The sequence below is a fragment of the Plectropomus leopardus genome, chromosome 15 (assembly GCF_026936395.1).
Source record: "Plectropomus leopardus strain MGB_pleo_1.0 chromosome 15, ASM2693639v1, whole genome shotgun sequence".
Lineage (NCBI taxonomy): Eukaryota > Metazoa > Chordata > Actinopteri > Perciformes > Serranidae > Plectropomus > Plectropomus leopardus.
This window is the reverse complement of record NC_142190.1, coordinates 29980108-29995579: the sequence shown is the minus strand read 5'-3', so window position 1 is coordinate 29995579 and position 15472 is coordinate 29980108. Positions and strand designations below refer to the sequence as shown.

Below are 15472 nucleotides of genomic sequence, written 5' to 3'. Positions count from 1 at the left end.
AGCACATCAGGAGCTGGGCGGTCATGTCAAAGCGTTTATTTTACATGGTACCTGACAGAGAGCTCAGCTTAAATGGCAAAATTCATGAAGAAAAAAAGTGCTGCATTTAAAAGAAGGGATAGTCGATTTAGAAGTCTTCATAAAGGGAAACTATCATTCAAATGCATTTGCACAACAAAAAGTACAGTAGTAAAAGGGCTTAAAGTAGTCTCAGCTAGCAGGGAATGTTCCCACAGCATTGGCTAATGTTACCTACAAGTTGCAATATTGTTTGAAAGAAAGCATTTTAATCTAATGTTTAAAGAATGTTTAAAAGTTGTCTGTCATTTCAAATAATGTCCCTATGAGGTTAAAGGTTAAGGTTGCTGACTAAGACATAATGTTACAACTGCAACATTCAAAGGATGTTTTGTTGATGTTTTGTGAGCATAGAATGTTCTTTTATAAAATGTTCCAACAATGTTACAAGAGAACAAAGGAAGAACATTTTAAAGCAACATTCAGAGCATGTTTTTGATTAAAAAAACCATTTTAAACATTTTTTGATTCTTATAGAAAATGTTGCCCTAACATTTTAGAAGAACATTCTGGAAACCAAACGAAAATTTGACGCTGAAAATGTTACTGCATTGGTTGCGTTGTGCTAATCCCATAACTTTTTTAGAACCAAACATAAGAAATTATTCATTATATTGAATAGTTTGTAGTTTTTTAATAGTTTATTAATAGTATTTTTTAGTTTATGTAGAATAAACGTATACATTGATTTTGTTATGGATTGTTACTGAATATTTATTTAACATAAGATATTTATGTTTTGTAGCTGAATATTGATTGCATACTGTCAGATTGGGTCAAACAAAGTGGATCTGGGGACTAAATGTAAACTTGCTGTAAATGAAAAGTGTTATATTATGAAATGAGAGTAACAGCTGAACTTTGCTGTAGAACACACATGCTGACAGCGTGACTCTGGTTTCCAGAATGGAATTGCAGTGAAGGAGCCGAAGTTTGACAACTTGACCTATGCTGATGCAGGAGTCTATGTGTTAGAGGTTACTTTGCCTGGCCTCGTGAGACGTCAGAGCTTTGAACTGGTCGTAGAGGGTGAGTAAATGTGTGTGTGTATCATAGTAACTCCTCGGCTCTCTGTTATGAGTGGAACACTACACGTGTCGTACAGACTTCTTTTCATAATGTCTTTTTTTGTAAACCAGTCAGGGCTGAAGTGCAGGTATTTTCACATAAAAGATTTCAAATCTCAAAACTTGAAAAGATAACATATTAAAAAACAGCTTAAATGTGCACATAACATAACGTGTGTGTGTGTGTGTATGTGTATGTGATAAAATTATTCTGAACTAAACTATGATGTGTTCATCATGTGTGCATCAGGAAAGCCTGTGATCACCAGACTAAGCAAACAGCGTGCTGCTGATGCCAGCTACAAAGTTCTGACCTGCGAGGCGGAGGGAGTGCCAGAGCCCAGCTTCCAATGGAGCGTCAATGGCACAGACGTAAGTGTGTGTGTATTTTATTGTGCAACTGGTTAAACTGCTAACACGAGTATAAGTATTAACGAGTAACTAAACCCTCAAACTACTTTTTCAGTTAAAAAAACAGCATGCATATATATATATATATATATATATATGCATGCCCCCTGCTGCCCCCGCGACCCGACCCCAGATAAGCGGTAGAAAATGGATGGATGGACAACTAGAATCAGGGGTGTTCTCATATACTTCTATGTGAATATAGTGACAATTTCAGCAAATATTAGGTTATTTTAGTTACTAACTAATTAAGTTACTAACTGTAGCTTTGGGGCAAACATTTAAAAAAAATATGGCAACTCCCACACAAATAGCCTCACAATAAATGACAGAAATAAAAGTTTGCATTAAACAAACCAAAAGTAATTGCACACAGCTGCTGTCCTGTGACAATCATGTATCTCTAAATAGTCAGAGTTTTCAGCTGTGTTATCACAAGAAATAAGATGATAATTTCCTCAACTCTTAAAAGCCCACTTAATGCTTGAGTGTAAACCTGACATGATTTGCAGTAGGCAGTGACAGTGCACAATAACTAGATTTGTAATACTGCAGTGTCATGAATGTTTCAAAGAGGCCCTGGTCCTGATTTTTACAGATCAATGAAAATGCAAACAAGATGCACATTATGTTACACTGAGGGAGATTTAAGAAAGAATCGTTTTCTTTTTAATTAGCCAAACAAATCTGCAAGACAAGCTCTCCATACCGTGTTGGTGAGGTTCAGCCTCAGTGCAGAAAGTGATTCATTCTAATAAATAATGCACTTATCAAGATGTTGTGTGATGGAGTGCTGCAGGCCTCATCACGAGCAGGTAATGCTCTAACAACGAAGCAATATGTCTCTGTTGGATTGGTTTGGTAGTGAGGAACAGGATGTTTTGTGTTTACCTCTGCATTCAGAATGAGTTTGCTGTTTGGCGCTGACTGTGTCCCCTGAGTTGGCAGAGTTCAGCTCTCCTGATGTCGACATTTGCAGTGTTTTCTTTCCTATTCTGACTTCCCACCATCCCACAGTTTCCCACCTGTCTGTCAAGCAATACACTTGATATCCTGTGGAAATGAAACTTGGATCATGTGAAACTACACTGTAAAATCTGACAAGTTGAGCTTACTTACAATAATCTTGGAAAGTCGTTTTTCCTTGAAAAAGGAAAGTAAGTATAACTATAAATCTTAATGTATGTTTACTTTATATCTAACAGTTTATTTAGCTGTACATACTTAATTATGTGACCTTGTTGCAACTTAAAGGTAACAAGTGACATGACCTCATTCTTTCCAAATGTTAGCAACATCAGTAAATCATGTTAGTCTGGCTTAACTTGTCATTTTAAGTTGCAACAGTTTCACAAAATTAAGTATACATAACAAAATTTTATGTAAAATTGACAATTTGATATAAAGTTTACAGAAATTAAGATTAATAGGTGCATTTACTTAATTTTTTCAAGGCAATCTGTGTCCAAGATTTTTGTTAAGTAAAATCAACTTTTCTTTTGGAGTGTGAAAAGGAAGCAGGTGTGCGTGCCATTCTTTCCCAAAAAATATGTTAGACGCTTCTTAATCCTATGAGTGTTCTTGTGCTTTGTCCAGGAGGAGAGTTCGTACACCAACGGCAAGGCTATCCACAAAATCACTGTGGTGCCCAGGGTGAATCTGACTGTCACCTGCAGCGTCATCAACAAGCTGGGAGAAGATACCAACACTATCAGTGTTGCCTCTGGTAAGTTAATGCCTGTTAACAGCTTGGTTGGTAGGCATTTTTTCCCCAGTTGTCGAAAATTAAAGAGGTGCAATAATGCTTCTAGCAGAGAACTAAAGTTATACATCTTTGAAGAGATAAATCATGTATTCCACTCTCTTTGCGTTTTGCCGTTTTGAGTCAATGTGTTTGGCTAATTTGACAGTATTAGATGAAAACTGAGACAAATTAGTCAAATTAAATTTGAGCTTAACTCTCTGTGCATTGCTCCTTAAAGTGTGGAATCACAGAAGTTTGCTGATTGGTGACAGCTCCTCTCAGCCAATAACCTTGTTGACCATCTCCACATGAGCTCTTCTGCAGCTCAGCTCTGCAGGAAACAAACAGGCTGCTGGTGACTTGATGTTTGAGTTACTGCCAGTGTGGCTTCACAGTCAGAGGGAATCTCGCCAGCAGCTTTCGACTGCAGATTGATTGCCGGAGCCTCATTTTATTAATGACTGCTCATTATAGCACCACAGTTCTTGTTCGGCAACAAAAGACATTATGTGAGACAGGAGCGAAACAGCTCAAAACCTCTCAGCAGTTTGAGGGCGATCAAAGTTTCCTGGGTGCGAGCTAGCTTATCTTTTACGGTCAACGCAGAAGATGAGATAAAAATTCAACTATTGTCACAGTGCAGTTAGATCATTAAGGAATAAGCTAATGTGGGGGTTCATAGATGTGCAGATGAGAAATACATGGATCAGATCAGAAATCTAAACATACTTTTTTGGGCTGCACCCGAAAAACAAGTTGGGATGGAACTAGATGGCACTCAACTGGCACTCAGCTTGTGGTGCTGTGAGCATCACAACCTGAGTGCCATCTAGTTCCATTATATTGGAGAAAAGGCAGACATCTCTAGGGCTGATATATCCAACACTCAACAACTCACACCAACACAATTTGGTTTAATAAACAGCCTTAAAAGTACAAGGAATTTTTTTTTCTAATTTTGGGATAAACTGTACTTTCTTTGACAAGACTGTATAATTGTCATTTCCCCCATTTTCTTCAATTCACATAAACCTTTTTGTCAACAGCAGTGATTGGCTGAATATAAGTGTCACAGAATGTGCTTAAATGGAACATTTAACTGCGAGCAATGCACCAATTACTTTCGCTAATTACTTGCGTCTTCCTTACACTGTGCCCTCCACGGATACTGGAATGAAACAAAACAAAAAAGGGATTATTTAAGGAAAAGGTTGTCAAAGGCTTAACGCTACAGCGGTATAATTTTATGCATTCATTCTGTGCTATCGCCATTCCTCCTCATTCTCATCATCCTGTCTGTGATAATCATCCTCCCTTTGTCTCTCCACTATCTCCTGGGTCTGGCTGCATTTCTTATTTGTTGGGGTGCTGAACCTTACTCGCCTATTTTCCCTGCAGTCTAAGAGTCGCTGCCTGGCATGCGCTCTGAAAGCATGGTAAATTGTTGCTTTTAGGATGTATTGTTGCTTTCTTCTTCCCAAGGTACACTTTGTTTTTTGTGAGGTTGCACCTGGCCAGGCCTCTCTCACATTTTTATCAGTACAGAACAGCATATATATGTTTTGTTTGCTTTTTCTGTTTTTTTTTATGATTTCTAATTTATTTATGTTTGATTTCAGTTTTTAAGGAGGATAAACAGGAAAAAGGTAAGATTTTGTTTTCCTTTGACCTTATTGTTTACTTTCTAGACTTTTGCTTTCGGAAGTTTTGTTGAAGATTTATTTATTTTGAAAAATGCTAAGCTATTCTTAAAAGCAAAAACTTATTATTGTGGCAAATCTAATTAAACTTTTAACCTAGTGGATTTTGATTATGCACCCAATGCACCACTCTATCTTTGTGTATAAACTGACTCCACATTCATCATCAGTCCATCTTACCTGCAGATGACTCTGTGTCTGAACATGCACCCTCTCAGCTTTTCCATCCTCATTATTTTTTTGAACTACGTAGCTTCTGCAGAGGATTATGAAGAGTGCTTAATGATTCTTAAAGGACATACTCATGCACAAAGTAATTTCATCTACGCAGAGTGCTATTATTCATTCAAAGTGCTTTGTATTTAAAGTAAAATATGTGGTCTTGTAATAAAACATCTTTAGATTTACATAGTGTATTAAAAAGATGTCACTTCAGTGACTCAATATAGCTGATATACATTCATACAGTTAATTTTAAAACTGTGTAAGATGAGTTATTATGTTTCTGTCCATTGAATATTGATTTGTAGCTGCACACATCACCTCCCGTCGCCTGCTATTTTTAATTCCTGTAAACAAAGCAAACTCGTTGTAACCTTGAGTTATACTTTAGTTACAAAGTGTCCGCCTACAAATTATGCATGACATTAATGGTTTCACACACTTGCTATCTGCAAGCAGTGTCTGTCAGCCTCTGTAGCACCGCCTCCTTTAACCTGGTCAGAGTGATGAGTTAGGCTGAAACATTTAGTGCACTGAAGTGTCAACAACATCTTATCCCAACTTGTGAAATACTGCTGCTTTATGGGTGAACTTTCATATTTAATTATGATGCGTTAGGTATCCTCCTGCATCTATTGTGGACACTCCAGGACACTGTGTGATTTTACACTTCTTATATGCATTGTGTCTTTTGAAAATACATTTCCATTTTCATAGGAAATGTTTCTGCTCAGTACATTCATGAAGTATTTTTAAATACACTTACAACATAGGTAAAACACACTATTTCTTTGTGCAACAGAAGCAACTGGTTTGGTTTAGGCAACAAAAGACCGTGATTATGTTTTGAGGAGCAAAACCATGTTGTTATGTTAAAGGAACAAAAGCACTTGCGTAGATTTAAGAAAATAAAAGCATGTGTAGAGAACAAAAGGACATAGGTAGGTTTAGGGAACAAAACATTGTTAGGTGTAGGGAACAAAAGCACATGGTTAGGTTGTGGCAACAAAAGCACATGGTTAGGTTTAGGGAACAAAAGTATGGGTAGGGAACAAAAGTACATGGTTACATTTACGGAATAAAACTATGTTGTGAGGCTTAGGAAACAAATGTGCATGTTTAGGTGTAATGAAACAAAAGCATGTGTAGGGAACAAAAGTACATTTTAGATTTAACAGACAAAAGCATGTTGTTAGGTCGCGGCAACAAAAGCACATGGTTAGTTTTAGGGAACAAAAGTATGTGTAGGGAACAAAATTACATGGTTAGGTTTATGGACTAAAACCACATTGTTAGCTTTAGGAAACAAAAGTACATTGTTTGGTTTAGGCAACAAAAGCATGTGGTTAGGTTTAGGGAACAAAAGAATGTGTAGGGAACAGAAGTACATGGTTAGGTTTATGGAATAAAAACACGTTGTTAGGTTTAGGAGACAAAAGCACATGGTTAGATTAAGAAATAAACACCTTCATTTGGCTCAGCATTCATATGGTGTGAGAAGTCTGGGGTTTATTGGACCCATCCACCCTATAGGGACTCTTCACCTCTTTATATTACGGTAGCTGCTGACGGCATTAGAAACTGCTACTGCTCGGTGCATATCATACAGCTGCAACAGATGCCTCTTTGCACCAATGCCCGAGGCCAACATCACTGACAAAGCAGCAGTATTTGACAAATTTGGAGTGAGAATGTTTCGGGTTTGAGTATTTGCTGAATGAATAGACGTGAATGTCAGTTAAAGAACAGTCAGCAGTTTCCTGACATGTATGCATTCTGTGGTCTTCCTGACACACTGATAATGTCTGTTTTATTAGAGAAACCCAACATCCACCATCTCCAAAATATCCAACATTCCATCATGTGCTGCTGATGTTTCCCGGAATATAAACAAAACTCTGTGTGGTATGTCATGTAGCTACAGTAACAACGAAAACAAGACCATAAACGTCAGACGAAGCAATTACACATTGATGCAGTGTCTTTTTTTTATTGCATCAGTATAAACCAGTGCATAAGAGACGAGTTTAAAAAAAGTGGTGGGATTTCAGTTCTGTTAAAATGTTGGTGTGGAGCATCACAGTGAATGATCTCCCTAGGACATGTCATGATTTTGGTGCCTGCGTTCTCATCACAGCCAAGTTGAAACACTCTTTGAATGAATTTCCTTTAGGTGCTCAGTTGTAAAGCTCCTCTGTGAGTGTGCGTTCGTGTGTGTGTGTGTGTGTGTGTGTGTGTGTGTGTGTGAGTGTGTGTGTGTGTGTGTGTGTGTGTGTGTGTGTGTGTGTGTGTGTGTGTGTGTGTGAGTGTGTGTGTGAGTGTGTGTGTGTGTGTGTGTGTGTGTGTTAGTGGTACAGCTGATGCTGAGCGCTGCTGTCTGTTGTCAGGCTCTCAGGAAGAATCAGAGGACCAGTCGAAGCTCATAGTGGGAGTGGTGGTAGGGCTCCTCATAGCTGCTGCCGTGGTGGGACTCATCTACTGGCTCTACATGAAGAACTCAAGGTAAAGAAACACACACTTGAGCACACACTCATGTGCAAACTCAAATGTCTACTGGAGGGTGAATTTAGAAGGTAGAAGGAAGGGAGGCAAGGGTTACAATCACAGTCTCTTCCAATAAATTAAACACACATTCCTGCAATGCCCTGAAATGATACACACGGAAGCCAAGAACGGCTGTGCTTGCAAATATTTTTGAGATGCTTTTATCTCAAGATGACAAGTTTATTATTTTGTCACCTGGAGAAAACAAGCTTTGTATCTCAAAATAATAACTACATTATTATGTTATCTGGAAAAAAAACGGGCGTCATTATCTTGTGATAAAGACACAATAAATACCTTATCACAAGAAAACAAAAATGTGTTTAATTTTGTGATCTTAATATACTGAGATAATTACAAAAAGATTTTTCCTACTATTAGGCTTCTTAAAATGTTTATTAAAGATCTGGAGTGCCATGCCAGCATACATAGATGATGTCTTGACAACAGATTTAAGCTGAAAATGTTAGATCAAGGACTACCTTTATTGATGTTATTGATCGCATCAGATGGTAATGGTAATAAAGTGGTAATACTGTTTTTTTGTATGCACGGAGCCTCTGGTGCGAACTAGAAGTGCAGAGTAGGCTGATCCTGACTGGTCGTCGATTTTGAGTCCCAAAAACCAGTCATAACATTTATAGGAAGTCCTTTATTCCCTTTGCCATTCAGGCAGTGAACAAAGAATAACTGTATTAGGGAAAACTACTATTGTGTAAGATGTGCTCTCTTACTATTTATATAATTTATTGCTCCTACCTGCCAGTTTGCATAGTTTTATCTTGTATATTGTGTTTTTAATGGTGTATCGTTTTATGTGTTTGCTCCCCATGAAACTCTGGTAGAAAGGAAGGCTGTTGCCTGAACAACAGGCTGTACTTCTGCATTTTTGGATTGCCCACCACCCATGCCACTACCGTGGTAGAGCTAGTAGAACTAGCATAACAGACCCCTCTCTCTCTCACTCTTAAACTCAGACCAAAATCCACTTAAGCAGTAAAACTAGGCTGATCTGATCAAATATAAATCAATATTATGTCACTTCTCTGCTTATATCTTGCCTAAAATGTTCTTACAAACACATTTTAGTGCCTGTTCAGCTGTAATAGCGAGATTTTGTGAACAGGAAGTGGACAGCATACGACTTCCTGCACAGTGAAAATGGAGACTGAAAAAACAATCAAACTGTAAACTAAGTAGCGCAGATCAAATATAAACCAAGAATCTGTTACTGACTAATATTTTCTGCCTCAAATGTTTTCAGAAACATATTTTAGCTTTTTGTTTGACTGTAATGTGAGATGGTTTGTGTACCCGACAGCCTCCATTGTTTTATATGGACCAGTTTGTGTCACTCACCAATGGGAGCGTTGAGTGGTCGGTTGCTGTGTGGTGCATTCTGGTAGTTGTAGTTTTTTTGCAAAAGTGAACACCATAGTCCTTTTTCATGTTTTCTGGGGTCATGTTGCACCAATTTTAAAAGTATTCCCGTCATTTTATATAGTTTTTTGTGAGGACCCTCTTTATTTCAATAAAATGCCTCTTTAATTCATGATTTTGAGACATGGCATTAAAAAGCTATAGCGTGTCTGTTGTTGGCTTTCGTAGATATGCAGCTTAGGATGCACAATCAGGTGAGAGGTTTTCAGAGCATGTACCAGTGCGAGATACAAAAAAAAGACAGCTGAAAATGTATAGCCTACGTTCATGCCATCATATAAATAGGAAGAGCTCCAGATAGGCGGCAGTGATGTGTGACTGTTGAAGAGATGAGTTTGCAGCCTGCTGTGGAGTGACGTCTGGAGCAGGTTGACAAGGTCACTCTGTGGTGCAGTGTGGTGCCTTATGCTTTATGATTCTGTCTTCAACACAGGCAGGGAAGTTGGAAAACTGGAGAGAAGGAGGTGGGAACATCTGAGGAGAGCAAGAAACTAGAGGAAAACAATCACACTGTTTAAGGCACTCAGGCTATACTACGTGGGATCAAAGAGGTAAGAGCTGTCACCTCTAAATATGCATGCATCATATCCACAGACAGGCAGAGTGAGCTGAAATCACATATCAGTTCAAGTTTAATTTAAAAAGTCAATGAACATGTGAGTGTACGTGCACATTATCAAGTATAATTCCAGTTTATTACAACAAATGAACTGCTGAGATCTCGACATGTGATACAACATACAATGTGATAGATGGTCAGACTAAGTAACCCTCTGGTACCCCTGTATAGGAGGCAATATATATCATTGCCTCCTATACAAAAATGACCCCTTCCCAAAACTGCCTTGAAAATGTTATATAGAAATACTATCTTTATTTTTTTATTAGTTAACCAACTTCCGTCCTAATCAGACATACAAAATATCCATTCATTTTTCGAATTTTAAACTCTTTAAATGCCAATTTCTTAGAAAAAAGCAACTGTTTTGTTTTTAACAAATTCCAAAAACACAGAAAATGAATAATTTTCCAAATACTAAATGCTTATTTGATTTTTGGTTGGTCGGGTTATCAGACTCTGGGATATGTCAGTGATTAGCAAAAAATTTCATTTTGGTGCGTTTTTTTTAATTTATTTTTTTTTAAGAGTTTTAAGCTTTTAGATTAAACAGGTTAGTCCACAGTTTTGGGGGGTAGAAAACAAAGAAAATGAATAAATAATAAAAAATGATAAAATAATTACCCAAGGGACTTACTCCCTGCTTTAGCCTTAATATCAGACTTTCCAGTGTGAGGAGGAGCTGTTGTTGACATTTCGGGTCACTCACTTTCACCTTTACCTCCAATTTAAGTGCTATTTAGTGTTGTTCACACTTTAAGGTTTTTCACCCTTGACACAAAAATGTTTTTGTTTTGGAACCATCTTCACATCATTTGTTAATATATATTGGGACCAATTCAACCAATTACACACAATTTTGTGTTGCAGATATAGGCCCTTTCCTTCTTTCTTTCTTTCTTTCTTATCCTATTTATCATCTTTCAGGCCCTTCAGATTTCTCACAGGTTTAGATAACCTGGATAAAGTGTAGCCTGGTTCCACATCACCAGGGTGTTCAGTGATTCAGATCACTCTGATGTTGTGCTCGGCGGTGTCTGTGGTTGCTATACAACAGCTGCAGCCAATACGAGCTCTGTTGGTAAAATTACAGCGGATACATCATCTTCTGTGTCAGAAACAGAAAAACTGCCACAAAAGAGGCTGTGACTGATTAAACTGTTAGTTTATTTAAACCTGACTGATCTTAGCCCGGGGGCCAAGACGCATAGAACTCTGATTCATTCACGGAAACTCTGTGAACACACAGACGACAATGTTCATTTAAATTTTTAGAGTAGATATTAGATTTGTGAAAGATAGATAGATAGATAGATAGATAGATTTGTGAAGCCCTGCATAGGCTGGTTCTGTATTTATAAATCTCAGTTGTTTTTATAGATGGAATTAGATGTTAACTTTGCATAGCAAAACCTTTAAACATGCACCTGGAAAACATCATCAGCACACAAAATTCATTAAGTCTGTCGTAAGCCCAAAATACACAGTGCAATTAATGACTGTTCCAGACAAAACATGATCACTGTGAAGGCAACGTGGCGACATCTGTGGTTCTAAATCATGGGTCATGGCTCTAAATGATGATCCTATGTCGCACAGAGAGAGAGCTTCAAGGATGGCTGTTGTCATGGTTGTGCGATCAAAGACAACCTTGGATAAAATCTATCAGTGACAGAAATTTGGGATGACCATCTCACTGTGTGACTTCTGTTACGTCCTTCGTCTACTAACCAACCAACTGAAATGCAGCACGAAATGGCGCACTGATCACTCTCCTTTGACACCTTTGAGGTGGCAAGGAAGTTAGTAACAGCACTTAATCGAGGTCCATCTGATGCAATTATGGGATGTTGCATTTTGACAGTATTTTATGTGTGCGACCAATCGTGGGAGATTTAAAAGTAGCTAGCACCAGCAGTTCGCAGCTAATTTTGAGGAAAATTAAGCGGTGGTAAATATCCACAAATTGGAAAAACAATAAGGTCCTGGAGCCCAATATCCTCCGAAAAGATCAAGCTTTTCATATTTAAGAGGACTGATGGGCAAAACTGTTGTAATAAACTGGAACTATCCTTTGAAATGAACGTGAATGTGTGCAAGCTGTTTTTGTGGTTGTTATATATACACCTCTTACGCAAATAAAATAATAATGACTGTGTTGTCTCTATGGTCTCTTTGTGGAGGAAGCGGTTGAAAGCAGCCTTGCAACAAAAAAAAAACCCGCAGACTCCCAGTTGGCTGCTGACACACTCCATCAGGCTCCACATAAGCAGCAACAATCAGAGACATTTTCCGCCAAGTCCTGCCCACAGCCTGCTGTCCCACCTCACTGTTTGAAGTCTGCACTGAGGCCGCCTCGTGTTACTGTTTCTTTTTGTGTTTTTGTGTTCCTGGTGAATGCTTCCCGTTCTGTTTTGTTTGAGCAATTCTGCTCCGGCTGTGTGGTGGGCTCTTTTGCCCCGTTCTTTCTTCTTTTAGGATTTTTTTAAAATAATTGTTTGTTCTTGAATCTCTTCAAAGAATGTAAATCCCATGTACACTTTTTAAGGCCTGTATAATTACAATTATGCGTGTGCCCTGGCTGAGCATGCCAATGTTTCTTTTAACTGTTTGTTTGTTTTGTTTTTTTTGTTTTTGTTTTTGTTTTACTTTTTTGTGTGCTGTGTGGAAAGCCTTTGTTTGGCTGTGCTCAGAGGAAAAAAAGACACTTCACTGCTAAACAACCCTACTGAAAGATAACCTCAACATCTCTTAACCTGCTGACTCGTGTTCTGTGGTTTTCAAACACTGGCAAATCTGAAAATCTAGTTCATTGAAACCCATGACTAAAAGGAACTGGATGTACAATGAATGGTTTCTATACATGTGTCCCCCAAAAAATCCTATTTAATTTACATCTACACTAATTCCATTTGTGTGGATGTAAATTGGACACACACATTCAACCACTAATATTTTTTTTTGTAAATTACAGTAATTCCTCACGCTTTTTGTTACGCTTAAGAAAGATTTTCTTTATGTTGGTAATAATTTTAAATGAAAAGGCAAAAAAAAAAAAAAAAAAGAGGAAAAATAAGAAAAGGAAAGCAATCCTCGGAAAAGTGCAACAACTTGTAAGAAATGCAAAAGTATGTTCTGCCATAACTTTTTTGCTGAGTTTGTTCACCTGTGATACAGTTTAACACACTACATTGTTGTCTTCATGTCTTCACCTGTCTGCGCTGCAGATCCTTTTTTTGTGTTTTTGATGTATTTATATTCTGTGTGCAACCTCCTTAGATGGCGATGCTGCAGCATGCACAGTATTTCTGTTTCTAAGCCCGCGTGGAAGGCATCATCATGTGTTGAGAATGTACTGTGTGCCAGAAGAGTTACATGAGAGTGAAGAAGGCTATACAGTGTCTGTGCTCATTCTCTGCTGTATTATTATGATGTTATTTTTAGCTCAGTGGTTTGAAGGATAACCAATACTGAAGTCAGTGGTGGAGACTGGCAAATTAGATTAGGTCATAAAGATGGTGGTTCTCTGGGTTTTTTTTTAATTATTTTTGCTCTGGTACATCCAACAATGCAACACCCCAAAGAGAAAAGGTTGATAAGACAGTTTTAGGAGGAATCATGAACCTTGCTTATAGTTCCGTTCTTAGTAAACCCTTTAAAACCTGAGCAAAGTGGCTGGATTTCTTTCAAAAACAAGTTATGAGTTACAAGCAAATTCCCTGAAATTTAGCAGAAATAAATTAAAAGAAATAAATAGATAAAATAACTAAAAATAAGAATTTAAAAAATAGATAAATGAATAAATAAATGAATAAATAAATAAACAGATATTCTGGACATTATGATGATTAACTTCTAATAATCCCCTAATCCACCCTTTTGGTTTTTTGTGTTTGTTTTTCAAAACTAATTTTCAGGTCATTTTCTTGTCACCTTTTCCTAATCTAATGAAATTTGTGGGACATCTCTTGTCTTGCCAAGTCGCTCATTGCCTTTTGAAAAGAAGTCAAAACAATTTGCTCAGGTTTTATATGCGTGCGAAAGGCATCTGAACGCAGCAAAAGAATGCAGGTTTCAATGGTTTAACTTGGTTGTTCAGATCAACCCATGTTAATTTACTGAATTACATATTTATGGCGTTCTGATAAATAACATGACAAAAGAAGCATCAACCGCTCACCTCAACCATGTTTTCATTTTTCTGAGTGCATTATGACTATTGCGAAGCTTTATAATAAGTCTGAGTCGTCACCTGGCACAACACTTGTGGTAATTAAAGGCTGGACATTTGGAACTGGTTTTGCAGACTCCAATTATTTTCACCACCTGGCAGCAAAATAGAAATTCCAGAATTTTAAGTTGTTTAGAGCTTCAGATGCAGAAAGTGTTGGTTGGTCATAAAATACTTGACGTTACCTTGAAGGAAACATGCAGCAGTTCATCTTGTGATTGTCACTTGGATGCCAATTTTCTCAAACTGAAGATAGGGGCTGACATCACTTTTTTAAGTGCGTAGAAGTTACCAATGCAGCGCACTTCCCCTCCCAGCATCTTCAAAACAACGGTTATTTAAAATGTGGGATGGTTGTGAAACTGCATGACATTAAAGTTAGGTGAACATTTGAAGCACCGGCTCCGGTCCATTGTTTCCTCATGCCTTTTGTTCCTTTTTCAAATAATCAGGTCAGCAGTGAAACCAAAGATGGTGAGATGAGAAGGCCATAGTAGTGTTGTAAATACAGACTTTTGTTTTTGTACTGTTGTTGACAATAAAGTGTACATTTTGAAAAAAAAAAGTGATGTTTGTGGGTTTTTTGCAATAAATATTCACAAGATATAAACGCATATTTACATGCACAGACACATCTTAGTGTGCAGGTTTGAGTGTTCCTATCTGTAATTGTGTTTAAGCAGGTTTGTGTACCTTCTTGAAAAGTCAGTGTTGTGATATTTGTGCTCATCTAAAAACCTGTTGATATCCAAGTCTGCCATAATGTTTAAAAATAGTTTTTTTCTGACCAGAAATGAGGGCTTTTCTGCATGCATCTCTACTCCAGAGCCTTTCAAACTGTTTGCCAGTTGGTTTGTGTACAGTGTATCCATGACAACGCACAGAGCCGACTGTAAACAGACGAGAGCCCATGTGTCGAAAACTGCACCAAAAATCCCAATTGAGGTGCATATTCCGAATTTGCTGTATACAAATAATGCTCCTAAAACCTCAATAACACTAGTATATCCCACAAGAATTGATCCAAAAATGCTAAATTCAGATAATGGCCTATTTTGGAATAATTAAACGGAACATGCTCTTTATGTGACTCAAATTGAATTCAGAATATTGTCACGTTATAATAGGGGAACACTGGTGTGCATGAAGCCAGTGAGTCAGATTGAAATTGCTGTAATGGGTAATTTACTGCAATAAAGCATTTTTATGAAGCATTCTTAAAGAAGCCCTCGGACATGCTGACAGGAGGAGTCCAAATACCAAGCACTTTACATTATTGCGTCATTCCTGCTTCAATCATGCTGAGAAAAAACTATTTTAATGCTTAAGATCATTATGGCAATTACTGTACTACCCCGCTAACATCAAGGAGCAGTCTCAACCACTTAACTGCCATGACAACCATGCCATAAATGC

General features: G+C 37.7%; 1 protein-coding gene across 3 annotated transcripts in view; it reads left to right on the top strand.

Annotated features, from left to right (window-relative positions):
- alcama (activated leukocyte cell adhesion molecule a) overlaps positions 1-14621 on the top strand; it is a 112126-nt gene extending 97505 nt beyond the window's left edge. Inside the window, exons 10-16 of one of the 3 annotated variants that reach the window (XM_042498804.2) lie at positions 984-1107; positions 1396-1517; positions 3153-3282; positions 4920-4946; positions 7610-7724; positions 9640-9757; positions 12013-14621. In XM_042498804.2, coding sequence (XP_042354738.1) covers positions 984-1107; positions 1396-1517; positions 3153-3282; positions 4920-4946; positions 7610-7724; positions 9640-9724 — 603 coding nt within the window. In that variant the 3' untranslated portion in view covers positions 9725-9757; positions 12013-14621. Of the gene's footprint in view, positions 1-983; positions 1108-1395; positions 1518-3152; positions 3283-4919; positions 4947-7609; positions 7725-9639; positions 9758-12008 lie in introns of all 3 variants that reach the window. The other 2 variants (XM_042498803.2, XM_088088218.1) reach the window with 2 other exon arrangements.
- Positions 14622-15472: the final 851 nt, after the last annotated feature.